Below are 26,426 nucleotides of genomic sequence, written 5' to 3' on the forward strand. Positions count from 1 at the left end.
TCCCTTTATTGAGAAACTAAGTGAGGAAATCAATGCCAATAAGAACCCCAATATGTAGCACAAAAGTTGTGGAAATGGGATTTGATTAATCAGCGTCATCCAGGTCTGCATTTACAAAGAATGGGAAACAAGAATTGCCAAATTACAGGTGGTGAATTTTTACCTCACTCATGGAATGGTATAATAACAAGCTCACTGGCAGATTATATCCACATTTTCAGAGTGAATACATGACAGCAAGGGAACGGAAAATCGGGGAGAAGGCAGGCAGGGGGGGAAAAAATTGCCAATACTTAGGGAAGCAACCCTTCATTTCACAGCTTGTGATCTGCACATTTGAATAGACAAGCATAGCTTCAGGTTGCTTTTATACACTTTCTAGACTCAGCTACACGCTCCACTTCTTGTTGGTAGGCATAATACAGCAGCTTAAATCTATCTGCAAACAGAAAAACAAAAAATCACAGCTGAGGACATAATGAGTAGAATAATCACCCTAACAAAAATTATTTGACATTTCAACTTCCTGTTTCAGGAGTTCCAGAAATATCTTGTAGCTCATACAAGAGAGTCATGAATCTTTTCCAAACTTAGATTTTCCTTTTTGCTGATCTAGTTTGGCTGAGATATATATGTATGTATTATCGACTAGATAAGTGCGAGACATACATATATATATGTTATCATCTTGCTTTATTAAAGCCTCAAGGATCAGGAAATGATGATTACAAGTTTTCTGCAAGGTTCCATATCACTGACCTAGTTTACATTCTCCCAGTGGAACTGAAAATGTCCAAGAAAAATAAGTTCTCCAACTTTAGAAGATTGTCATTGACATAATCAATCTGCAAGAAACTTACAACAAATTAGTGTTAATATAATACATAGATGTAGCATACAACAATAAGTTATTTTTTTCCTTTTCGTTTCTCTTTTTTTGTTCAGGTGGTCCCGGATGGGGGAAGAGAGAGAGCGAGAGAGCGAGAGAAAGAGAGCGAGAGAGCGAGAGAGAGAGAGAGAGAGAGAGAGAGAGAGAACATGCTTTTTTATCTCAACAAAGGGGCATATGGTGCTGGGCATGGAGAGACCGTGTCATCAGGCAGTTGTTTCACCAGATCAGTTGTTGCCTGCAGGCATGCTGTTAACATTTTCTTTTCCAACCTCACAAGTTGAGTTGCAACTCGTTTCTTAGGATTCAATTTAGGATCTGCCAACTGACAAATAGAACACCAGTCAAATCTCAGTCACAACAACACTAGGATCTGAGAATAATGAATGAAGAGGCCAAAATTACCAATGACTCATCTTCAGCTATAGAAGTAGGATAGCCAGCAAGGCGGGTTTTGAAGTAATCAGCAAGTTGGTCCAACACTGCTCTTTCCATGCAAGGGCTTACCTACAATCATCAATAAAAGTTCAACATAATTCCTAGGAAATGACAGTAGTTAATCCTTATGGCATATTAGATTCAATTTCATTTGAATTTTATCTTCTTCCTTTTCATAGTACTAGTCTTGATATGTATAATTATAACATTACTATTGTACACTTTTTTTAAAAAAAATAATTACTATTGTACACTTCGAATTCCAAAGATAAAAATGGAACTGAACCAAATGTCAGAAACATATTTGAAAGAATAAGCACAAATTGGAATATAACTTACTGGACAAACTGGACCTTGAGAAGAAATAACAGATTGCATTTCAGTAGGATCTGATACATAACCCAGTCGCAGATAAGGGAGCATTTCTGAAACTGCTTCTTTTTCTTTTCCCCTAGATACCTGCACCAGAAATAATGTAAAGATCAGAAGAAAGCACCAAAGAATTGTTTGCATTAATAGAAGATATGAAATACCTACATGAAAAGCCTGTCTTGATAGTTTTCCATTCCTTTGAGCAACCATTCTCTTGTCCTGATATTGAGGATCCTCAGTGTTCAAAGCTGCCTGTAACATATCACAACCAAAACAAATGAACATGGTTGACATGAAAAATGCAATATTACCAACTAGAAGATAAAAGGCTAGATTTTACCTCAACCACTATACGATCATAAGAATTATCTTCATCAACAAATCCATAATTCAGAAGCAATTTCGAATTAGGCTGTGGTCCACACCTGAGAGAGAGAGAGAGAGAGAGAGAGAAGAAATATTAGCAAGGAAATAAGGTCCAATCACAGAAGACTAAGAACAATGGGATCTCCAGCCATGAGTGATACCAGACAACAATGGGATCCCCAGCTTTGTATGAGCGATCAACCACTAGTTCGACAGCACCATCAACAGCACTGAGCATTGCCTTGCAGTTACTCCTATAGGCTAGCAGTGGGGGTCCAAGAGGAACCAAAGCAAACCTTCGAGCTAAACTGACTTTCTGAGTTCATACAGCACTGATTCATCATTTGAATGCCTTGTCTTTGAAAGAAAATAAGAGGATAATATAACAGACAATGCTGGTAAAAAGTAAAAGCAATGCAGTAAATTGTAAGGAACAAATAACCTTCTACATGTTCTTCTAATAAAGGAACTAATGACAATATGATAAAGTGTGCATAATTACTAACAGGTTAGCTACCTTATAAGTGATCAATAAACCAAAAATTCAGGTGAAAATTTCACCTGTAGCCATACCAGTCACTGCTTCAACCTTTTGAACACTATATCAATTAAGCATTTGTGCTACCTTTATACTCTAGAAAACATATTAGATGATCCAGGGAACACCAAGCAAATTCTATGACCATCAAAAACGCATTGAAGAGAAAATAACATAACTGTAGATGCAGCATTACATCTGACATATACACATTATGCAAAAAGGATCATATCTAAAAAAAAGGGCATGCCACGTGCATATTTCAGATGCACCATTATTAACAAACTTAACCAACAACATTTTCTAACATGAAAAGTAAATGAAAACATAAAGAACCCAGTATATAACTATCTAATAACTCTGTCCCCTCATGAATTGGGAAAACAGAGAGTAAAAAGAAAAGAAAAGAAGTGTTCACTGGTAAATGGACAAACCTGCAAATGCACCACACAAGACTGAACTGCAACAAAAGCTTGTTTGAAAATCTCAAAAGGAAAGGCTTCAGTGGGTATATCATATGGATATTGCTGCAAAAGGCAAAGTGGTAGTCAAATTATCTCGGGGGATGATCATACGAAGTACTGAGTTGCAGTTCTTGAGAAAGAAGAGTCACAACATTCAGAGTAAACAAACGATAGCGATGCCACTTAAAAACCTGAAACAGGGATCCAGCCATAAACCAGACAGTGTCAAGCTCATTATACTCCCTTTTAATTCCTTCAGCTCTCTCAAGAACTTCTGCCTGATTATCAAAGGTGGAATAGAATGTCAAAACTTTCTAAACAACCAACTATCCCACCATATATAAATATGCAGGTAGTTAGCTAGCATCACATAACCGATAATCATCTCCCAACAGCTAAAAAGATGGCAAAAGCACATTATTGATTATACCTTAGTGGGGCTACCTGTTAGGTAAGCCAATTCAGCTTCTGTCCACAGAATCGGGGATTCCACAGCAAGTTGACCTCTCCCTCGCTGACGATCAAGCTCTCTGATGTAAGGATACCAAAATGACTTCTTTCCTTGTTTCTTCTCATACATCAAGTAAAGTGCTAAGCATGCCAATTCTGACAACTTATTTGTGGTCAATAGTTCCGCTGTATGAAAGTCCAAGCAAGTAACACTAATCAGCCAACTGAACAAAATCTTATCAAGCCTAGAAGAAGATTTTAAACATGCGTGCAAAGTTTATGTATCTTCCATCAATCAGTACTAGCTAGTCCTAGACTGAAGCAGGATTGGAGAAAGGAAGGAAATGAATCTGTGATCTTCACTCCCATTAGTATGGATACATGCTCCTCTTGCAACCCATCTATTTGCCACATTTTATCGTAAAAGTCAACCAAAAATCTGAAGCTTTGTCTTGGATCTTAGAAATATACTTAGTTACCTAGCTATTTTTGAGTAGTTACCTGGTTATTTAAATTCATGAAAGGATTCCCTCTTGGCTCAATTAACATGATTGATGCCCTGACATGATCCAAATTACACTAAGCCAGTCTTATATTGGTTCTGACACTATCATAATCACCTTGCCTCGCTTTAATGTGTATTCTCATGTTCCTTATTCAAGAAATATTAAAGATAGCTTCTTTCAAGTAACTGGTGTAGATGGGAATAGAGAAGCTTTACCAAGTGAACTTTCAGTGAATAAACCATGTATCATGATTAGATTAAAAATTATACGACTATAATTTTCAACTCTGAAAAAATAAATATTTCTTCCATGGAAATTGAAACGCAAACTCTGCATTACCAATAGTTTCATTCCCCAATACTCTTTCCAGCGTCACGACCAACGAATTTGGAACTGAAAAGGCAACATCACCAGCCTACAATCCACCATTTATTTCCAAACCAGAGCTTCAATAAGTTTCCCAATTTAAAAGCCGGGAACCAAAATGAATCATAAAATTGACAACCACCTGTAAGTCCTCGCTAGCAGCAATGTAGTGTATAGGCTTATGCTTCTCATCATGAGAAGGCCGCTCCTCAAGAACAACTTTGCAAGGAGGCAACCCGTTCTTGTGCATCCAATATTTCAACTCCCCAAATTCATCCTCCTTCTTGCTCACAACTTCGCTTTCCTTCCCATCTTCCTTGCGCGAACCCACCACTAAGGTGTCGGAGCTTGATGAAGCTAAGCAGCAGCTTTTTCTACGAATTGATTGAAAAGGAGAAACGAGTATGGGGGTTTTGAAAACAGAGTGTGAAACACCAAAAAATGGCAAAGAGCGAAGTGGAACCGTTAAACATCTGCTCTGCAGAGAAGTAACTTCCACGGTGACTAACATTATTAGGGTTAGGGTTTATGAATATGATTGAATTTTGGTTGACGGATTTGAGATTTCTTCTGTTTAGATAGATATCGTTTAGGATATTTTCTGAAGAAGGCAGCTAGTTTCTGGATTTCAGCTCTTCGAAGATAAGAGATGAAAATGGACTGATTGTGAAATTGGAATTTCTTTAGAAAAAGGAAAAAATAAATTTGGGAATTGGACTGATTCTATTTTATACGGAGAAATCCCAATTGGAGGTAAATATATATATATATATAATAATTAAATAATATTTAATTAAACAATATATAAATAAAATTATTTTTTACTCGTACAGCCAATTATAATTTATTTTGTTCCAAAAAGATAATTAAAAATATATCGAAAACCAATTTCTTTTGGCGCTAGATATTTTAATTATACAGAATATATGTTATTTGCTTTAAATGTTTAATCTATTATATTTTTAAATATAAAAAATTTAAAAAGTTATAGTATGTTTAAATAATTAAAGAATTTTTTAAAAAATACTTTTGTCTAATTAATTACTTTAAATTATCTATTTTATTTAACTACTGTACTTTTTTATTATAAAATAAAAAAAATTATAAATTATAAATTTCAATATTATACACAAAAAATATTTTAGAGATCACAATTATTCATTCTCAAAAATTATAATTCAATTTGGTAATAGTAAATTACTGAATTCTAATTATGTAATTCTCAGTAAATATTAATTTTTTAACATAAATTCAATATTTTTAATGATTTTATTTGACAAAAACTTTAACTTATTAAAGTTAATTTAAACTTGATATTCCACTTTCAAAAATTAAATATTTTAATTTGATTTTCATTATTTTTGAAAATAATAAATTTTCAAAAGAAAATAAGATAGGGGTAAAAAATAAATAGAATTTTTACTTTTAAAATAAATTTATTTAATGTTGTTTAAAGGAAAAATTAGATAATTAAGTTTAATTCAATAATTTGACAAGCGAACATTAAGAAAATAATTTATTTTTAAATTATTATTATTATTTTATATGATTAGCATGCGAAACGACGTCGGCCTCTGGACCCGAACTCCTCAACTGAAAAAAGCCCAAACACAGTGACATCTTCCAAGACCTTCATCTTCATCTTCGATTTATATTTTCTGCAACAAGAGGGAAAATGGAAGCGATAATACTCTGAGATTCAGAAAGAAGTTCAAAAACAAAGATGTTGCAGATTCAATTCAACTATCGAACTAACACAATCGACATGTCCAACACCACACTCGTCGACAAACACGAGTGAGGAGGAGGAGGAGAGAAACTTTTTCTGTTGATTTTTACGGAATTTTGAAAGGATAAACGAAATGGATATCCTCTTTGCGCAGATCCAAGCAGACCTCCGCTCCAACGACGCGCTCCGGCAGTCTGGCGCACTCCTTCAGGCGCTGCAGCAGTCCGCCGCTGGCCGCGATATCTCCGTCATTGCTAAGTCCGCCGTGGAGGAGATCGTCGCGGTGCCGGCTTCCGCGGTATGTAAGAAGCTCGCCTTCGACCTTATTCGGTCTACGCGTCTCACGGCTGACCTGTGGGACTCGGTCTGTGCCGGAATCCGGTCTGATCTTCACTTCCCTGACCCGGATGTCACTGCCGCAGCAGTATCTATGCTCGCTGCGATTCCTTCGTTTTCTCTCGGGAAGCTTATATCTGATTGCAATGCGGAGATCTCCGGCTGCTTTGATTCGCCGTCTGACAACCTTCGATTCTCCATTACCGAGACGCTTGGTTGCATACTTGCTCGCGACGACCTCGTCACGCTCTGCGAGAACAATGTTAACCTCCTTGACAAAGTATCCACCTGGTGGTCTCGTATTGGCCAGAACATGCTCGACCGATCCGATGCGGTTTCAAAGGTCGCTTTCGAGTCCGTTCACAAGCTGTTTCAGGAATTCGATTCTAAGCGGATGAGCAAGCTTGCGGGGGACAAGCTGGTGGATAGCGAGAACTCTCTGGCTATACGGTCCAATTGGGTGTCGTCAATGGTGGATTTCGTGTGGAGGAAGAGGAGCGCTTTGATGGCAAGGTCGCTGGTCCTTCCCGTTGAGAGCTTCCGAGCCACGGTCTTCCCCTTGGTTTACGCTGTGAAGGCGGTGGCGTCAGGAAGCGTGGAGGTAATCAGGAAGCTCTCCAAGGCCTCATCTAGTGCGGTGAAAGGAGCAGTAGTCGACTCTAATGCGGAGAAACTGGTTGGAGTCTCAGACTTGGTGACGCATTTGGCTCCGTTCCTAGCGTCTTCACTGGATCCGGCGTTGATTTTCGAGGTGGGGATCAACATGTTGTATCTGGCGGATGTGGCTGGAGGGAAGCCGGAGTGGGCCTCCCAGTCCATTATCGCGATCTTGACGCTGTGGGACAGACAGGAATTTTCTTCTGCAAGGGAAAGTATTGTCAGGGCTGTTGTTACAAATTTACACCTGCTCGATCTTCATATGCAGGTAAATTCGTGTGTTCCTTCTACCTTCAGTTGTGAGCTCTTCTGTTTGAATATTGATATGGGTGGTAGCGATATTAGTACAGTCAGGAACATTATTTTACTTTTTGAGCACTGCACTTGGTAGAAGACAGATAGGGAATCTGAGAGTTTGCTTGAAGATGCAGCTGAAACTAATTTTTATACTGCAAGCAAATTGCAAGTAAATTAAGTGAAAAAATGTGTTCCTTTTATGATTAAAGTTAACGAACAAGCTGATTGAAGATATATTACAGGCCTGTATGACTATATGACATTTCTTATCGCTCTTATCAACACTGGTTATGAAGAAATGGGAAAGAACATCCATGTTCAGTTATATAATTGTAATTATTATGGGAACGGATATGGATAATGTAATTTTAAGCTTGATCTAATGTTTAGAATTTATTCTTGAAGGTTTCATTGTTTAGAAGGCTGCTTCTGATGGTGAGGAACTTGAGAGCAGAGTCAGATCGAATGCATGCATTAGCCTGCATTTGTCGGACAGCCCTATGTGTTGATCTCTTTGCAAAGGAAAGTGTCCGAAGGGGTCAGAAGCCTCTTGCAGGTACAGATATTGCCTCTCTTTTTGAGGATTCAAGGATAAGAGATGATCTAAATAGTGTCACAAGTAAAAGCTTGTTTAGGGAGGAGTTAGTGGCAATGCTTGTGGAGAGTTGCTTCCAGTTGTCTCTACCCTTGCCTGTACAGAAGAACTCTGGGATGGAAAGCAGAGTGATTGGTGCGTTAGCCTATGGAACTGGTTATGGTGCACTGAACTGGACAGAGCCAGCCTTAGAAGTTGTAGAAGTTTGCAGGCCTTGTGTCAAATGGCATTGTGATGGCCGGACTTATGCAATTGATTGCTATTTGAAGTTGCTTGTTAGGCTGTGTCATATCTATGATACAAGGGGAGGTGTAAAGAAAATTAAAGATGGAGCTTCTCAAGATCAAATCTTGAACGAGACAAGGTTGCAAAACTTGCAACGTGAACTTGTCAAAGATCTTCGAGAGGTATTAAACCTTTCGCTGGAAAATAAAATTTATGTGTGTTATCTATATTTCTATCAATTCTGGCAAGAGAAGTTGTCATAATTTTATGATGCGTATCTGCTGCACTTCCAGAAATCTGTTTGATTAATTTTTACTTTCTGCTTATGGAGCTAAGTCAGTCACGTAATTACCAATCTGTGAACCAACAAGTTGGGAGTTAAGGTAGTAAGCTATAGGCAGCCTCTGATCTTTATACTGTTCGTAAGTTCTGTCAAAGAATTAATAGTACTTTTACTAGTAACAGGATAATTAAATGGGCACAATAACATTTAATAGTGATATCATGAATAAATAGAAATTTGTTTTTCTGATTGTTGCTGCTAGTTACCTGCTCATTGGAGAACTAATTATTGTAGATTCATTGTGGACAAAATATTACCTTTTATCTCGTACTCCTTACTCGTTCTTAGGTTTCAAAATTTTTACTGGATAATTATTATGGCTCTTGCATTTTGTGTGCAACAGCTATTGAGTATTCTTGTCCATTTATGATCAAATAACATCATAGTTAATTTGATAGGTAAATACTCCAAGAATCTGTGCTCGTGTTATCTGGGCTATTTCAGAACACATTGATCTAGAAGGTTTAGATCCTCTTCTAGCCGATGACCCTGAGGATCCACTGAATATTATTATATCAAATATTCACAAAGTTCTATTCAACATAGATTCATCTGCAAATACGTCAAACAGGCTGCAAGATGTTCAGGCAGTTCTTTTATCTGCTCAGCGGTTGGGATCACGTCATCCCAGGGCTGGCCAATTACTAACTAAAGAACTTGAAGAGTATAGAAATAATAGTTTGGCTGATTCTGTAAGCAAGCATCAGTGCCGTCTTATATTGCGGAGAATCAAATATGTCTTGGATCATACAGAAAGCAAGTGAGTGCAGTATATAATTATTTGATTTTTGTTAATGATGTTCCATGTGCTAAATGTTGAAGGATCAGTGTCAACAAAGTTTGTTGCTGCTATCCAGTGTGGGGTTACTCATGAATGTCATGTGTTGGTTCCTTGGTGTTTTTCCCCTGTAATTTTCCGAACTTGGGTAAAATGTGATTTCACATCTACAAGGTAGTTGAGATAAAAATAATTGGCCATCATCTCTTGTTTGTATAAAACTATGCTTCCTTCCAATTTTTATTTGTTAAATTCATCTTTTTCTATTTATTTAAAAAATAAATCATATTTTCCTATTTATTTTTTTAAAAAATTCATATTTTTCTATACACAAAAATATACGTAGTTGTTAAACCAGTATGTTTCTAATTAATTTTGCAATTGTAGTATGATCTCTTGTATCTCTTGTTTCTCCTCTTGAATTTTGGCGTGAAACAGAGGCATCTTGTTTCTATTTCAGGTGGGCTGGTGTTAGTGAGGCCAGAGGAGATTATCCATTCAGCCACCATAAACTTACTGTTCAGTTTTATGAAGCTGCAGCTGCCCAAGACAGAAAACTGGAAGGACTGATTCATAAGGCTATTTTGGAGCTTTGGAGGCCAGATCCTAGTGAATTAACTCTTTTGCTGACAAAGGGGATTGACTCAACATCACTTAAGGTTCCTCCTACTGCATGTACTTTGACTGGTAGCAGTGATCCGTGCTATGTTGAAGCTTACCATTTAGCAGATTCAAGTGATGGGAGAATAACTCTACATTTGAAGGTGAATACTATTCACAATTATATGCTTCTGAACCCCCTCTATTTGTAGTTGCTATTCCTATTCTGCGCAATCTAGTGACTGTGTTATATATAATACTTAAATGTCTCCATAGCATCTAAATTTTGTGATTTTTTTATCTTAGCAATAGCACTTCGGCCGCTAATTTCTGAAAGGGGAAATAATAACTTCTAATTTATTGAACTTTTGCAGGTTCTAAATTTGACTGAACTTGAACTAAATCGAGTGGATATCCGGGTTGGATTGTCTGGTGCGTTATATTTTATGGATGGATCTCCACAAGCAGTACGGCAGTTGCGTAATCTTGTTTCACAGGTTTCATTTCCTTCTTTGCAGTTTTTTCCTTTTTCTGTTTCTCCTCTCTGATCTCTGCCATTTTTTGTGCATGCTTGCCATCTTCCCGGGCCCTTCTACTTAAGGTTTTCCTTATAACCTCTGCTTTTGATCTTTAAACAAATAGTTTTCTGCTACTGTACAACTATTTCTAAGTGTGGCTACATGTTTTAATTTGTGGGTGGCCGGAAATCTTCAGGTCGAAGTACCTGTTGCCCTCTGCCACGCCACAGATTGTCTGCACCTCAAGCTTCTAAATCCTTCTCCTTTATCCGGGGCGGGGGGGAGTTGGAATTTTAACTTTCAGCTCTAATTGTTTGCTGATATACCTTTGCAATGCTTTTTGATTCATTGATGCTAAATTGCTGTAGTTTTTACATTTCTTGCCCCAGTTCCTCGAGTTCTCATTTCCTTATTTTTCCCTCATGCTTTTATGATATCTAATTCCATTCACTTTATGACCTTGTTTGTAGGATCCAGTATTCTGTAGCGTGACAGTTGGTGTCTCTCATTTTGAGCAATGTGCCCTTTGGGTCCAAGTCTTATATTATCCTTTCTATGGAAGTGGGGGTATAGGAGATTATGAAGGTGATTACACTGAAGAAGATCCACAAATAGTGAGACAAAAGAGAGGCTTACGTCCTGAACTTGGAGAGCCTGTAATCTTGAGATGTCAGCCTTACAAAATTCCACTAACTGAGCTTCTTTTGCCTCATAAAATTTCACCTGTTGAATTTTTTCGACTATGGCCGAGTTTGCCTGCTGTAATTGAGTACACTGGTACCTATATCTATGAGGGCAGTGGCTTCAAGGCTACTGCTGCACAGCAGTATGGATCTTCTCCTTTCCTGAGTGGATTGAAATCATTGTCATCCAAGCCTTTCCACAGAGTTTGTTCACATGTCATCCGGACAGTTGCTGGATTCCAGGTAGGATCCACTCTCCGTTTCTTGAAACTGCAGTTTGGTTTTTATTTTCACGTGGTATTACCTGGAACGAGAAGGAATTTTCATTTACTTTTCTCTGGAAGGTACTATATTAGTTGATTTGTTATTCTAACTTGGATTTTGAAATGAAATGTAAAGGAATCTCTCCAAAACTCAAAAACTGAAAGGAATTTCTTCAAAATTCTCCTTGAGATAAATCAATATTTGACGCATATCAATTTCAAATGAAAGTAAAACAGATTTCTCTCTTTTTGGAATCCGATATTGACTACAGGCTACTGGAATTATTTCACTTATAGTGTTTACCCAAAAAAAAAAAAAAACTAGTATGCTAATTCTTCAAATTGGAACAGCTTTGTTATGCTGCAAAGACTTGGTATGGAGGATTCTTGGGTATGATGATTTTTGGAGCCAGTGAAGTGAGCAGAAATGTGGACCTAGGTGATGAGACGACCACCATGCTCTGCAAATTTGTGATCCAAGCTTCCGATGCATCAATCACAAAGCAGATTGAGTCAGATCCACAGGGCTGGTTGGATGATCTAACCGACGGGGGTGTAGAATATATGCCTGAAGACGAAGTGAAGATAGCTGCTGCGGAGCGACTTCGAATCTCAATGGAAAGGATAGCCTTGCTTAAGGCAGCCCAACCACGGAAAAAGACTCCCAAGTCGGACAATGAGAAAGATGATGAAGAATCAGGAGATGAGAATGAAAAGAAGGAAAAGAAGAAGGATGGCGAAGAAGATGACAAAACCAAGGGACCTTCGACTCTGTCCAAGTTAACAGCGGAGGAGGCTGAGCATCTTGCACTTCAGGCTGCTGTCCTCCAAGAGTGGCATATTCTGTGTAAAGATAGAACTACAAAAGTTAATTGATGGCTCGTCAACTGTTCTATTGGAGAAGAAATGAAAAGGTTTGGATATATATATAATAATAATAATAATAATAATATATATTGTACTCCATTTTTTGTAGTTATTGATGTTTGATTAGTCAGTCGGCTAGTTGCTGAAATTTTGACAGAGTGCACTCCCTCCGAGGCTTTCTTTTTTCCACTGTTTTAACTTTCACGTATTTGCCGGGTTTATGTTCCTTGTAAATCTTGTAATCGTATACTAACCATTCACTTTCTGTTGTTTGTTGTGAGAGATTATTGTTAATTCCATCAGGTTGTCTTCTGATACAAAGATTAACCAGTCTAGGCGTTTTTTCCAAATCTTGCATTGAATTCAACACAAAAAGTTAAACAGAAGAAGGTTAATTTTTGATACTCTTGGTGGAGGCCAAGAATATATATAAAAGTCTACGTATATATATATATATATATATATATATATATATATGCTATTTATGTATGTTTTAGTCCTACGACATTTTTTATCATAAGAGAAAAATAACTTAATTTTGATATATAAACTAATAACGCACATGAATTTTACAAAAAAAAAAAAAAGTAATTTACATTTTATTCTTTGGAATTATTTTGAAATAAGTTTTATCGGCCATTTTGATTCGTATGATAATTAGAACATAAACTTGAAAAGCGATGTTTACTTTTTTAATAATGTGTTCTTTATAAACATGATGATTTGGAATTTATTTTCTGACTTTACAAATAAAAAAATATTATTTACTTTATCCTCACAAAATTTGGTTGAAATTTATTCTTCTTTTTCTCTAATGCATATATTTATTCGCACGAAAATAAATTTACATTTAAATATTATAAAAATATTAATTCAGAATTAAAATACTATCTATCTATACTTTTGAATATTTATATCCCATTCCTACTTTTATTTACTTGACTTGAAGTTACAACCATCCACAATGTCAATAGCAAGATTTTTTTTTTTCCCTTGCTACAACAAATATTTACTGGTAAGCTGCAACGATATCCTTTTCTACTCAGCCTCAGAATCTCCGAATCTCATCATTACACCACATATATTCTGACCATAATTTTGGACAAACAGACAGGAAGTCAAAATACAAAACATGCCCATAACTAGTTCATGCTATGATATCCTACATTCTCATTTGCCAACAAAATAACAGGCACAAATTTGTCTCACCAACAAACATGGAGCCGATATGACATTAAAAGTGTTTGCAACGTCGTCGCTATTTTCACATACTGAACTTTTGCGGAACAGAATCAAAATCTTCACCAAAGTCGTATCTCTGTCGCTCCCTTCCAACCTGACAAAGTTACCAGTCAGTCGAAAGTTGCACAAGGAGTGCTATCTAATGTCCGGGGTAGGGTGTTTTCTACAGTTCTCCTGCCTTAAGTGAAAATGATCACAATCCTTAAAAATAAAATGATAAATTTTAAAAAACTTTTCCCCTCTTAACATTTTCCTACTTGTGCTCGAACAAACTTAACCAATGTTTGACTAGCATTCGTTCACATTTGGTAGTTTTATGGTACAATACTGGATAAACATCTAGTACAACATGAAGATAATAAAAAGAAACACTATTGTTTGTTTTGTTTGACAAATACATGACACATACTATAACTGTGGTAAAAAAATTCTTTTTGATCAGTACCGAGTTTTAAGTACATGATAATGGTTATACCTTTTTCTACAGTACATGTTTCTAATTAGTACCGAGTTTTAAGCTACTAAACATAGTGTTCGGCAATAGTATGATACTGAACTTAGCTGGTGTATTACACTAAGCAAATCCTACAGAATTAACAGACTCACCTTTGCTAGGTATAAAGGATCACAGGATAGAGATTCATCCATAGTGGTCAGCTTCCTAGATAGTGCCATTATCCTGGAATTAATAAGAGGCAAAACCCATTAGTGATGCTTCCATGCATGATCAGTGACAGTTATAGCATACGTGTCAAAAGTTACCGGCGATGAGCCAACTGGCAAGCACTCTGACTACATCTAAAAGCAGCTTATATGCATCTTATTGAACTCTATCAAATTGTTAATCCAAGAGTATGTTGCCTATTAGGTGTTCTATAAATAGTTTCTAAAATAAGAACGTTGCCCTCTAGCTTGTTATATACTATTCCTTAACATGCTAATTATATATTTAATTTCATACATTTTTTTTCACCAAACTACAAAAGCTACTAATTTTCATAAGTCAAAATCCAACTGCTTTAAGGCTACATTAGTAGGTCTGAAACAAATGAATTATTTTTGTGGAATTTATTCAGACACCCATTCCAGTTCGATTATGAGAGAATGAAGCTTTTAACTCTAAATCAATTTTCAACATTGCAGTAAACTCATTTTTCATTCAACTTCTAGTCTAAGTTTTCATATTAATCTTAATATGCAGAACATAATTTATTATGCTTGAGTTACTACTATCTCCGTGTCCAATGATGAGAGTTTGACCCCGGCATGAATTTCCAACAAAAACTGGGTGGTGATAATTCAACAAATTACTTTCTACTAACGGATATTAATACAAGTATGAAAAATGGAACTATGAACCGACTAGGAGAAAACACCAAATACAACCTGGGGGAATTTCAAGTGAAACTGAAATTATCATTTTATTTTTTGATGGAATTTGAAATATAATGTCTCAATTCCAATTAGTATTCTTTGTGAGTTGAATTTTCATTCTCTTGAAGTGGAATTGTCACTAATTCATAGTTGAAAAAAGAACTAATTTTCAAATGAACTCCACAAGAATAGGTTATTTATTTTAAACATAATCTGTTATTTAGAAAGACTAATGCTTTAAGTACATTTCCTTTATCAATCATTAGTCCTTCAAACGAGAGCTTTTTTCTTTTTAAGAAAAAAAATATATTAGGTCTTGTTTTGATGGAGTTGCACTATTACAAATTTTAACTTCTTAATTCTGATTAGATATTATCTCCATATAAACATTGCATAACATACCTCTGAATTGATGAGTCAATATGCTCAATCATCTCACAGGTTTTATATTGTTCAGGATCCTCAAGGAATCTAACCATTCCATCCTTCTGGTTGATTGTTGCATATATTTGACCATCTTGGATCTAAATTGAACATGGAAATGTAAGTGGCTGGCATTGCCATTTTAACTAAGATAATATTTGTACAAAGTTAGACAACAAATTACCATTTGAAGCACATGCATCTCTGCTTCCTTCGAGCTACTTAAATGCACTGTGCTGGCTATATCTTCAAGTGATAGAGTTAGATATGTTTGGGTCAATCTCTGGATATTACGCTTATACATGGATGACACAGCCTGCTTCACAAGTCCAAGGTTGTTGTCCTGAAAAAAAGACCAATCCCCATTTAAGTGGGAAAAGAAGGGAGGAAAACTCATTAAAATGCCAAAATAATGCCAACAACCCAAAATAACAGACTTTAATACAAGACAAGACACAATGTAAAACTTACACTTTCAAACTTTTCCCTGTTTGTTTGAACATATGTCTCTAGTTCTGAAATCTTCCCAGAGTTATAACTATTTGCTAATTCAATGTAAGGCTGCTCGAGAGAAAAACTAAGAACTTAGTGAATAAATCCAACCAGATATTCAAACAGAACATCTAAAGTTTCACAAACAATTAGTACAACATTGCAGGCAGAATTAATATATCATGTGTAAATGACAGACTTCACTTGTTTTCATCTAGTGCATATATAATGCTGAAACTTGTTGCCAAAAAATGTTTCTGATAACAAAAAGAATATGTAAAGCAAATCCAGCCTTCCAGTCAATCTAAGTGAACCATTGTAATTGATGAGCATGTAACTCAGCAGGTACATATTTGGAACATGACAGCTACGAAAGTTGGAATCTTCCAGTCAATCTAAAGGATTCCACATATTGTTAGGGCATACAGTCTGTTCTACATGGGTTATTTATTTCTCAACCTTAAAAATACTTAATTCAGAGTAGACCCAAGTCTAATATGAATGTTAAACTTAAATTCCAGAATACCTGACAAAAGTTCTTCAGGTTCCTCTGAGCTACTGTAGAAGTATACTTAGGAAGACTGGTAGAGAACTGCCACAATAAATCATCTGATAAGTAAACAGGGAAAAGAATTTCTTCATCAACCAAAACTATTCTTTTTTTGGCTTCAATATTAACACGACTGGATTTCTTGCAGACATACAAAAGCACACCGACATAATGGATTACTACAAAAAAGGAAAATGCTATATTTAGATAGAAAATGCTATATTGCATTTTTTAAGAGAGAAATACTATATTACTTTTTCAAGGAATAGCCTCCACAATTTAGACTATTTTGACTGTATTCTTTAAAAACTTCTCCAAACCATCTCCAGACCAGGATTATGGAATATACAAAGTAAAGCAATAAAACAAAAGAAAGTAACAAACCTGTCCATTTAGAATGAGTGAAACCAATATGTATTTTTTGTATGCCTCAACAGCTATAGCATTGATGCTATTCATAGGAGCAGTTACAACCTATGAAAACAAATGGCAAGCATAAACATAATTTTCATAAACAAAATTGCATTATGATATCAAATGAGCACAAGTTTTAAGTAAATGGCACACATTGTGCAGAAGCTCCAATGCCTTCTGAAAAAGCTTTTGCCCAATGCATATCATTCCCCTGTCACAATGTCAAATGTCAAATACAGTCAGCAAAATCCTTCATTATCATACTGCAGGGATGGAAGTGACTACACCAAGCCCAATCAGACATCAACAAAACAGATATAACAAACTATTAGTACTACAGACTGAATAATGCTCGTAGAAAGTAGAAACACAAAAAAGTTGGCAGCCCTTTTGCTAGATAACCATTGTAAAAATCCAGTTCTATCACTAGGAATAAGATCTATCACTGTCAAGTATCTTTTAGGGGATAACAGAGTGTTTTTAAACCTTGAACATAGCAACAAGAAACTATTGATCAGATTTCAAATATCTGCTACTCCCGTCATCGTAATATCGCATGTGGTTGTTCTTAACCTCATTTCCTGGCATGATAATGTACCAAAAAAATCCAAACAAATGCTTCTGATAGTCTACAATGAAACTACAAGAAACACAAGGGAAGCTACAAATAATCAGTATCAGACAAAGTACTATCAAATATGGAGGTTTTCCAACAAAATGGATATTAAAAATTTGTCTTGTGACAATATTACATATAAGCAAGGAAAGCAACTTACCCATAGTAACAGTATAGGAAAAGTTCCCTCGGCTGATCGACCTCAGAAATGTCATCATACAAAACAGAAAGACCAGTTTTATAGCATTTGGCCAACAGACAGAGCAAAAGAAGCTCTGGATGTAAAGTAGTTAAATTTTCAGCAGAAGTCTGAAGCTTCCGGATAGCTGTTAGCATTGGAGCCACACCCCTCAAGGGTGCCTCAAGCAACAAAAGTTGATCCTTGAATTTTTTGCAGACAGATACAACTGCAAAGAAAAAACAAGCATCAACAAATACAAAAAATGTCCCAAAACTGTTGATAGCAATTTCATTACAAGTAAATATAAGTACACTTCTCAGGTGCCAAACGAATCTGCTCCGGACTGCAAGAAGTTATAAATCTGGCGATGATCAAAACCATTGGTTCCGCTTGTTCTTTTGTAGTTGGACCAGAAACACATGCATCACTGCCACAACCAAAAAATGCACAGTGAGAACCCAGTAACAAATTCCATTTCTTCCACTATCATAAACCTGATTAAGGAATTCCCACGTTCAATCCATGAATTACAGAAGATATAGCTCATATATCAGTATCTTTTTCTCCCACTAGCATCTTAATGAAGATAACTAAATCAAATCATGAAGTCTACTTCAAGTGTCAATTTAACTTACAGTTCTACTCAAATTGAAAAGCAACTCAACAACAACCAACTTTTTCATAGTTCTTATAATCCAGTAACCACATAAACAAAACCCCACAACTCAAAATAAAAAATTTCCACTTCTTTCCTTCATTTTTCTCAGCAACCACACAAGAACTTTCCGTCTTTCACCATTCTGGTCCCCACTTTTGCAGAGACAAATAGACGATCCTATTTAACGTATAATCCCTCAAAAACAACTAAAACCTAATATGCCAAACAACTATACTCATATTTTATGGAAGGGGACGATGAATTGGCCAAGAAGAAGGAGAAGGAAACTCACAGGAGATATAGGTAGCCGAGAGAGTGCTTGGAAGGGTCAAGCTGATCGAGACAAGACGCCAACCGAGTCGACTCGGCGCGAAGTGAGTCATCCACTCCTTTAAGAACATTATGAAGCGAAGCGACATCCGAGGCGCTTCCTGACAACCCCTGGATTTGGGCGATTACAGATTCCAGCGAATTCATCATCACCTTTTTCAAATGGATTATCAGAGATGCTCAGGAAAAAGAAATCTGCTCGAGTGTGCTTAAATGATGGCGAGTGAGTGAAATGGCGAACGAAATATATAGGGTTAAGTGACTCGTGCTAAACTCGGCATGTGACTCACTGAGTCCGATTCGTACGTAAATATAGTTCCAAGCGAGGGTAAAAGTGTCATTTCGTAGTTATCTTCCAGATCGAAAAAGAAAAATGAAAACGAATCGAAGGGAAAAAGCAAATCTTCTTCTCTGTTATGTGAGGGCAAAAAATTGCTGCTACTGCTGCTGCAACAATCAACAAGTTCATCTCTTGGGGAGAAACAGCAATCAATGGCGGATTATCACTTTGTATACAAGGACGTGGAGGGAGCATCAACGCAGTGGGATGATATTCAGAGGAAATTGGGTAATTTGCCACCGAAGCCTCCTCCATTTAAGCCGCCAGCTTTCACGCCGGCGGAGGACGAGGATTCCGCCAGAAAAGACAAGGATTGGATCGATAAGAAGACGGAGGATGAACTCGAGGAACTAGAAGACGATCTCGACGACGATCGCTTCCTTGAGGAATACAGGTTAAAGTTGCTTCTTTGCCTTTCTTTCTCGCCAAATGGATTCCCTGTTTTAACCAAGCTGAAAATGAATAGAGTAGCTAACTTTTTTCAGCTGGATTATTTCATGATTCCCTGTAATTAAATTGAATTTTTATGCTTGATTTGATAGAACGTACTGATTATTAATTGATTTCATTATTTGATTCATTTGGTGAAAATGTATGACCAAATTGATTTCACATTAGAGGATGAGATGGTAGAATTTGTCGTGCTGCTCAACTTACGTGTTCAAAACATTTATGAACTTAGAAAAATGAAAACTCAAAAAGCTTTCTACAACTAAACATGGTCTAATTTTGATCAGTATATGCCCTCTCTTTATGTTGATAGGAAGAAGAGGTTGGCTGAGATGAGAGAAGCAGCTAAGATTATAAAATATGGGTCTGTAATTCCTATTTCGGGATCTGATTTTGTGCGAGAGGTTTCACAAGCTCCACCAGATGTTTGGGTTGTTGTCATTCTCTACAAGGAAGGGTAATTATTAAAGATATTCAATACATTTTCAGGGCTCTAAATCTGTGGCATTGACTTCTGTGCTGTTTGCTGATAGATTTCCTGAATGCGGGTTGTTGATGAATTGCTTGGAAAATTTGGCAACAAGATACCCAGCAACAAAATTTGTCAAGATAATATCTACAGATTGCATTCCCAACTATCCAGATTATAATCTTCCAACACTATTAGTATACAACAATGGTGCTGTGAAAGCAAATTATGTGGGCTTACATAGTTTTGGCCGGAGATGCACACCTGAAGGTATACTCTATTTGATTGTTCATCAAAAGTTTCAGTGGTTTTGTTCAAGGTCCATGGCTGCTTTCCTGGTTCTCATAGTCTTAGTTAATTGTTACTGCTATTGTTACTTTTACAATTGTTTTCCATGAAATTTTTGCTTAATCTGATAATCATTTTATGAATTGTTGGTGTCAACTGCAACAAAGAGTCCAATAAGAACGGTCTTTTAACTCTTCCCTTTTCATTCCTGAATAACTTTTACGCTCCGCCTTGTACTTTCCTCTCTTGGCCGTATGGATTAGCTGGTTTCTTTACTTCCTGTTCTCTTCCCATCTAAATCTTATAGGCAAACAGCAATCGGATCTTGTTAAAGTTACCTTGCAGTCTTCTCTAAACTCTAGCTTTAACCATATCTTATCTAGTAATGCCAAGCTGCACAAATTTCAGGCAACTTTTTGCTATTTCTCTTGCAACTTGGGGATTATACATGGTCCATTTGATTTTGATTCCTATATTATTCCTTAATTATTAGACTATCGTAATATATAAATTCCAGAGCAATCTTCATGTTTGAAACAGTTTTTTACTCCTATTTGAACTCCTTTAGAGTAGATCTTGGTTCCTACTTGCAAAGGAATATGAGAGGGAACTGAACGAGAATTCCAGACCTTAGTACCAGGTACATAAGTGGGATTAATGGATGCCTTGTCATTTCAATTTCAAATGAGAGGGGTAGACTAATAAGATTACTGAGGTTGTTCCCTATGATAGAACAGTATTTTTCTTTAAAAAACAGTACTTTTCTATATTCTTTGTTCCTTGATGCTATATCATGATACCTCTAGGTAATTTAAAATGCTCTTTTGGAGCAACGTTCTTTTACACAAGATCTCTATCATGTTTAAACAAACACTCTTCCATGCCTTCCCTGCAGGCGTAGCTTTAGTCCTCTGTCAATCGGATCCTGTTCTCAACGATGGTCTGGGAGGTGATTCATCAAGAGAAGCTGTGATTGAAGGCGTTCGAAGGCAATTCATAGAGAAAGTTGTAAGGGAGCATGAAGATGACGATGATGATGGATCATCAAGTGACTAGGGACTTTATTAATTCTGTATATTGTCTTCTTTTCTTGTGTGAGGGGAAGAGAAAAGATTGTGTGCACTGAGATAGAGAACAAGTACTTTGGCTTACTGGGCGTCACTTTGCAGCCAGTAATTTGGTTAAGGAAGATTTGTCATTTTCACGATTGACATTAGGTTTGTATTTTATACTTTAATTTAGTTTAAAAGAATTTTCAGATCATTTATGTGCTAATTTCATTACAAACATACTCTAAGTAACAACTAAAAATTAAATAGCTTTTCCTTACTATACAAGATTTAATGACAAACCATGCAACAAACAGAAAAATTTCAACTTAAATTTCAAGGACTTGTGAAAATCAATGGCACGTTTTCTTCAATGTATAAGAACATACCTGCTATTCAAGCAAGGGAGCAATTACATTCTACGATTTGCTAAATTATAATTACTTCATAATTGTAATCTTCAGAAAAATTGTAATAGTGATTCATGGATAAGGGTTATAAATCAATTGTGTTCCATTCAATAAATCAAACATACTATAACATACTGCAATTACAAACGTCAAAAATTTGCCTTATTTGGTATTTCAAAATCAGAGCGATAACTTCGATAGCATAATAGAATCATTTTATAAATGACATTTAAGCAACAACAGGAGCAGAAGAAAAATAATATCTCCCGAGTCAAACTTGAGAGCTTTTAACAACTAGGAACAAAATTAACCACTCAATTTCCCTTTCGCTTAAATTTTTAAGCATGTCAACACAATCCAGTGCTCATCCCAGAAGGAATTATATAACCAAAACCATCCACGTGCAGATCTTGATGGGAACATACAGGCAATACTTATGCCGATCAGCTGACCAACATGGCTAATGCTTTTTCAGATGCATAACCATTTTGACGAAGGTGCCAACTGATCTCGAGAATTTAATATCTATTCTGACTTGTGTCGAAATGCTTCACTCCAAATAACCAAGAGAATTGGGAAAAGAAAAAGAAAAGAAAAACAAGAGTAGTTTTTTATGAAGTTACTCCTGCTGCAGCTTTTTTCATCTTGCTTCTCTTTGCATTATCAGTGCCTTGTTGCTGCTCAGCCTTCTTTTGAGCACGAATCATTGCCCGTCTTGCCCTGGGTCGCATTTCTCTTACATTGCGAGGAGGCGTCACATATGGTTCAAGGGGTCTGTCACCAAATGGATGCTCACTGCCAGCAAATATCCTTAGCTTTCTATCCCTATCCTATATCCACAACATGCAAAAGTCTTGAGATAATTTTTGTCTGAAATTCTTACAGCTACAGTACTACGTATAATATCAAGAAGACAAAAGCCAGCATTGAAACAAATACTTAAACAACTTGAGTTTGTACTTCTAGCAATATATATAGGGTTTTCCACCAATGTTGATCATGGAGAGAACTATTACCCCAAAAAGAAAGAACCCTTAATTGTTGAATTTAGATACGAAATGCAATCAAAAGCTAAAAGTTTTTAATTGAGAATTAGTGTATTGATTCAGATATATGATCCAAAAAATAGTTCATGAATCAACTTTAGAGCAACATGCATCTATTACACAGATAATAAATCACTTTAAAGTAAAAAAATTTTAAAAATTTATCAGTATTATAGACAACAAAAAGGGTATCCAAACATTAGAAATGTACATACTCGGAGCTCAGCCAAGATTGTTGGCTTATATACTCAAGATCATCAGAATGGTACTACAGGAAGAGACATATCTTGTGTCCTCACTTAAATCTAGGGAGTTTGATACAAACCTCAAAATTTTAAGTGACATGTGGATTGACCTAATCCGATCTATATATTTCTTTGTCCATTGTTGAGCTCTACTACTATCCATTTATTTGTTTATATATCAATCTCAGAAGGAAAACTAATTTTTGTGTGTTTGTAACTAGAACATAAGGCATGATCTTGGTGAGATGTTAAATACTAACCTACAAGTGTGCGTGCTCCCCTGTAGACCTTTTAGGTAAACAATAGGGGGAAAATGTCAACACGGCGAGAAAACTAAGAGGAACTATGGCTCCAAATTATTGTAAAAAATTTCTTGGTATAAACACTCACATCACGCAGATTGTTCCTTGGAAGCATTCGCAGAACAGCTTTACGAATGACTTCTGTTGGGTCCTTGGCCAATTGGTCCTTCAAACTCCTTTCCTTCAGGTGGCCTATATACCTGCAAGGAAGATATAGTTTAATTGCAAAGAGAGAAATAAATCCATGACAATGACAGAACGTACGTGGCAATTTGAAACTACATAAACAAAATGAATTTGCTATTATGTTATCAACACAGATTTGCTTATTTATTCATTTATTTATTTTTTAGAAGAACAAAGGTATCATAATGTCTACATATCAATGAGAAACTTGTTGGAGATTTCCATCAAATCATTTCATGTCCATCAAGTTTCTAGACATTCCAATAACAACTGAAAAGGTACTTGCCCAGTATGCCAATAGTAAGTCTTATCAGTAAGTTTTCTCCCTGTTACACATATATCCTTCGCATTAAGCACAATGCACATGTCCCCATCATCACGATTAGGAGCATATGTAGGCTTATCCTTTCCTTGAATCACGGTAGATATTTGAGATGCTAGTCGGCCAAGGACCTACAAGAAAGAAAAAGGTTAATTTCTATCTTAAAAGGCTGTAAATTGAAGACTTAGAATCACCATGTTGGTAAACTCAAATTCTTATGCCCTTTACCGCATTGCAATATGGAGAAAAGAGGGTGTGGGAGCCTGTAAATTTATTACATTAAATTATCATCCAAGCAAGCAAAATTTTCTCCTAGCCTATAAACGATAAACTTTATTAAGTGCATATATAAAAGAATACTGGCATGAGTCATGACCCAACCTCGCCCTTCGCATCAAATACTCTCCAGCGAAGACCCTCAAGATTAATACGCCTCAGACCAGCGAGTGCTTTCTGTAGAGAAAGTGAAAAGACAAGTAGATCTTGTTAACAGCAAGCAATCTACAGTAACTGGGAAAATCTGTACTAGGTGGCATATGGATCATATTTTAACATTGATTTAACTAATTCAAGACATTCTTCATAAACTCAATAGTAAAAAAATTGTATGCAAACATAAATTGGTTTCCTAGAAATTGACTCATTCTCATGGCATCCATGAGTTAGCATATGGAGAGAACTTAGACCATGGTCATCACCTCCATAACCATCTTTTGTTTTTCTTGGAAAAAAATAGGGAAAAATGAAAAAAGGTCAATTTTTGAGCAGGAGAAACCAAAAAAAGATATTTGGTCAGGAAATTTGTATACATACATAGATACATATATTATATAATTGTAACCTTCCAGACCAGAATAAGAACCCAGATTGCAAATTACACTCCAAATAGATTATCCAAAGAAGCAATTGCCATTTGGCACTCAATAACCAGAAGACAAGACCAAACCAGAAAAACCGATATGCAGAACTAAAGAAATTTTCCCCTGCGGAACCCTAGAAAACTTAACTCAGCGACTAAGCATATACTATCAATATTGCATAAATCTACATTGAAATTTCAAAAGAAAATAGGTCAACTTGTACAAGCATAACCGGGAAAATAAAAACACTACCTTTGAGTTGCCAATGAAGGAGGTGGCAGCTTGATTCGCCATTTCTCTCTCTGATTTCTCTCACGGGCAAATCAAATCATTCTCCGATAGAGACACCAAGAACAAGTGCATAAAAGATCAAGAATTTGCAGAAGAAAATGAAACCTGTAAAACCCTGAAAGTTAGACGAGTAGGGTTCCGCTTGCGGAAGAAAGAAAAGAAAGGTTTGGAGCTCATGGGTTTGGGCCTCTGTGAAATATTCAGTCTCCATAGACATGGTTTGGCCCCAATGTACTTACAATGGAGACGATTAGCTTGAAAATACTATCAATTAGGAAAATAGTTTAAAGAAATATATATATGATTTAGAATTTTAAAATTTGAAAAAAAAAACTATAATATAAATTAAACATTCTAATTAAAATACAATGTAAATAATAAACAATAAATAATATTTCTTATTAACTTAAGCTTCAAAAAATTATCATAAAAAATAAACAATATGTGTATGTAAATATAGCCTATACTTGAAGCAATTTTTATCCCCCCAACAATATCATTTGCAAATATAAAATATAAAAAAGTAAAATATAAATAATAAATTTAAATTTTAATATTAATTTTTGAATAAATCAACAATTTTTTCAATATTTATTTGAAAATTTTAATCTTAATTTAGATGGGTACCATTAGTATTTGCAATTTAAATAAGTATAATATTTATTATAATTTAGTTCTTAATATATTTTTATTATAATTTGTTGTTCAATGCTTATTATTCACTTTAAGTATTTAATTTTCTTCTATTTTATAAAAGAATAGTTAAAATAGTTAGATCATATTTTAATATTTTTAAAAATAATTTTAACTAATTAATTAGATTAATAATTTGATAGTAACAAAAAATAAATTTAATAATATCATTAATTTAATTAATTTTTTATCAAGTTATTTTTTTTAGTATCAAAATATGATTTAACTATTTTTTTTATTACAAAATTGAAAAAAAAATTTGTGTTTAAAATAAATAAAAAAATTTATAAAATAAATTGTAACGAAAAAAATATTAAAAATTTATTATAATAAATATCATACTTGTAGGATTAATTAGATAATTTATTATTATTTTTTAAACCACCTATATGTGTGCTAAATTTGATAATGGTAACTATGCAAAAGGACTTCATTAAAAATTAAATTTTGAATTGTATGAATTTAAAAGCAATAGAATAGAATAAAATGATATAATGAAACCATGAAATAAAACAATTTATAGATTCTAAAATAGAAATTCTCTCTCAATAACTTTTAAAATGTTGTTTCAAGAATTTATAAATTGTTTTCTTTATAAATTCTTTGTTTTTAAAACACTAATAAAATTCAAATGCTGTTAGAAATTTTATAAATACATGATGAAAAAAATGAAAAAGTAAAAAACAAAAACTTGAGTCAAAGATTCACTAGCTCAACTAGATACAATATTTTCAAACACGTCCTTTTTTTTTTAATTTTAAAAAATAAATTCATACATATTTTATAGTAATTTTTGGTTTTAAAAATTCAGATATTGAAAAAATTAAATTAACAAACTTTAGTATGAAAGGAAACAAACAACAAAAGAGTTTAAATTATATATATTTAAAAAAAATATAAGATTTATTTATAAAT

General features: G+C 35.1%; 5 protein-coding genes across 5 annotated transcripts; 2 read left to right on the forward strand and 3 right to left on the reverse strand.

The window, feature by feature from the left end:
- Positions 1-55: 55 nt before the first annotated feature.
- Positions 56-5,117, reverse strand: LOC110808994 (Rubisco methyltransferase family protein). The gene is made up of 13 exons (XM_022034689.2): positions 4,532-5,117; positions 4,363-4,438; positions 3,498-3,703; positions 3,259-3,345; positions 3,038-3,130; positions 2,227-2,381; positions 2,040-2,124; positions 1,865-1,951; positions 1,667-1,786; positions 1,295-1,396; positions 1,043-1,214; positions 760-845; positions 56-439 (listed from the first exon to the last, which is right to left on the reverse strand). Exons 1-11 carry the CDS (start codon positions 4,898-4,900, stop codon positions 1,047-1,049), a joined length of 1,548 nt encoding a protein of 515 aa, XP_021890381.1. The 5' UTR covers positions 4,901-5,117; the 3' UTR covers positions 56-439; positions 760-845; positions 1,043-1,046.
- An 871-nt stretch (positions 5,118-5,988) lies between these two features.
- Positions 5,989-12,630, forward strand: TPLATE (ARM repeat superfamily protein). The gene is made up of 7 exons (XM_088215158.1): positions 5,989-7,379; positions 7,814-8,410; positions 8,970-9,331; positions 9,810-10,113; positions 10,324-10,446; positions 10,938-11,393; positions 11,765-12,630. Exons 1-7 carry the CDS (start codon positions 6,252-6,254, stop codon positions 12,287-12,289), a joined length of 3,495 nt encoding a protein of 1,164 aa, XP_088071284.1. The 5' UTR covers positions 5,989-6,251; the 3' UTR covers positions 12,290-12,630.
- A 548-nt stretch (positions 12,631-13,178) lies between these two features.
- Positions 13,179-18,788, reverse strand: COP13 (Proteasome component (PCI) domain protein). Its single transcript, XM_022034658.2, has 11 exons — positions 18,523-18,788; positions 17,884-17,999; positions 17,552-17,798; positions 16,929-16,986; positions 16,746-16,835; positions 16,338-16,403; positions 15,791-15,880; positions 15,504-15,662; positions 15,299-15,420; positions 14,129-14,201; positions 13,179-13,616 (listed from the first exon to the last, which is right to left on the reverse strand). Exons 1-11 carry the CDS (start codon positions 18,708-18,710, stop codon positions 13,545-13,547), a joined length of 1,281 nt encoding a protein of 426 aa, XP_021890350.2. The 5' UTR covers positions 18,711-18,788; the 3' UTR covers positions 13,179-13,544.
- Positions 18,789-18,944: 156 nt separating this feature from the next.
- Positions 18,945-21,370, forward strand: LOC110808975 (Thioredoxin superfamily protein). Its single transcript, XM_022034659.2, has 4 exons — positions 18,945-19,294; positions 19,664-19,807; positions 19,884-20,089; positions 21,003-21,370. The coding sequence occupies exons 1-4, from the start codon at positions 19,053-19,055 to the stop codon at positions 21,161-21,163; spliced, it is 753 nt and encodes a 250-aa protein (XP_021890351.2). The 5' UTR covers positions 18,945-19,052; the 3' UTR covers positions 21,164-21,370.
- Positions 21,371-21,764: 394 nt separating this feature from the next.
- LOC110808962 (Ribosomal protein L13 family protein) lies at positions 21,765-24,953 on the reverse strand. Its single transcript, XM_088215170.1, has 5 exons — positions 24,780-24,953; positions 24,049-24,120; positions 23,632-23,798; positions 23,248-23,359; positions 21,765-22,396 (listed from the first exon to the last, which is right to left on the reverse strand). The coding sequence occupies exons 1-5, from the start codon at positions 24,819-24,821 to the stop codon at positions 22,178-22,180; spliced, it is 612 nt and encodes a 203-aa protein (XP_088071296.1). The 5' UTR covers positions 24,822-24,953; the 3' UTR covers positions 21,765-22,177.
- Positions 24,954-26,426: the final 1,473 nt, after the last annotated feature.

Source organism: Carica papaya, chromosome 1 (assembly GCF_054855325.1).
Source record: "Carica papaya isolate Zhongbai chromosome 1, ASM5485532v1, whole genome shotgun sequence".
NCBI classification, from domain to species: Eukaryota; Viridiplantae; Streptophyta; class Magnoliopsida; order Brassicales; family Caricaceae; genus Carica; species Carica papaya.

Coding starts and splice junctions, on each gene's coding strand:
- LOC110808994 (XM_022034689.2), bottom strand. CDS start 4,900: ATGTTAGTCACCGTGGAAGTTACTTCTCTGCAGAGCAGATGTTTAACG. Junction 3,346..3,497: donor TAACAGGTAGCCCCACTAAG/GTATAATCAATA, acceptor TTTGATAATCAG/GCAGAAGTTCTTGAGAGAGC. Junction 3,131..3,258: donor TGGCTGGATCCCTGTTTCAG/GTTTTTAAGTGG, acceptor TGCCTTTTGCAG/CAATATCCATATGATATACC.
- TPLATE (XM_088215158.1), top strand. CDS start 6,252: ATGGATATCCTCTTTGCGCAGATCCAAGCAGACCTCCGCTCCAACGAC. Junction 7,380..7,813: donor TGCTCGATCTTCATATGCAG/GTAAATTCGTGT, acceptor TTATTCTTGAAG/GTTTCATTGTTTAGAAGGCT. Junction 10,447..10,937: donor TGCGTAATCTTGTTTCACAG/GTTTCATTTCCT, acceptor CCTTGTTTGTAG/GATCCAGTATTCTGTAGCGT.
- COP13 (XM_022034658.2), bottom strand. CDS start 18,710: ATGATGAATTCGCTGGAATCTGTAATCGCCCAAATCCAGGGGTTGTCA. Junction 17,799..17,883: donor TCGTTTGGCACCTGAGAAGT/GTACTTATATTT, acceptor TTTTCTTTGCAG/TTGTATCTGTCTGCAAAAAA. Junction 15,663..15,790: donor ACAGGGAAAAGTTTGAAAGT/GTAAGTTTTACA, acceptor TCTTTTTTTCAG/GACAACAACCTTGGACTTGT.
- LOC110808975 (XM_022034659.2), top strand. CDS start 19,053: ATGGCGGATTATCACTTTGTATACAAGGACGTGGAGGGAGCATCAACG. Junction 19,295..19,663: donor CGCTTCCTTGAGGAATACAG/GTTAAAGTTGCT, acceptor TTATGTTGATAG/GAAGAAGAGGTTGGCTGAGA. Junction 19,808..19,883: donor GTCATTCTCTACAAGGAAGG/GTAATTATTAAA, acceptor GTTTGCTGATAG/ATTTCCTGAATGCGGGTTGT.
- LOC110808962 (XM_088215170.1), bottom strand. CDS start 24,821: ATGGCGAATCAAGCTGCCACCTCCTTCATTGGCAACTCAAAG. Junction 23,360..23,631: donor ACTTACTATTGGCATACTGG/GCAAGTACCTTT, acceptor TCTTCCTTGCAG/GTATATAGGCCACCTGAAGG. Junction 22,397..23,247: donor CAAGGAACAATCTGCGTGAT/GTGAGTGTTTAT, acceptor TTGTGGATATAG/GATAGGGATAGAAAGCTAAG.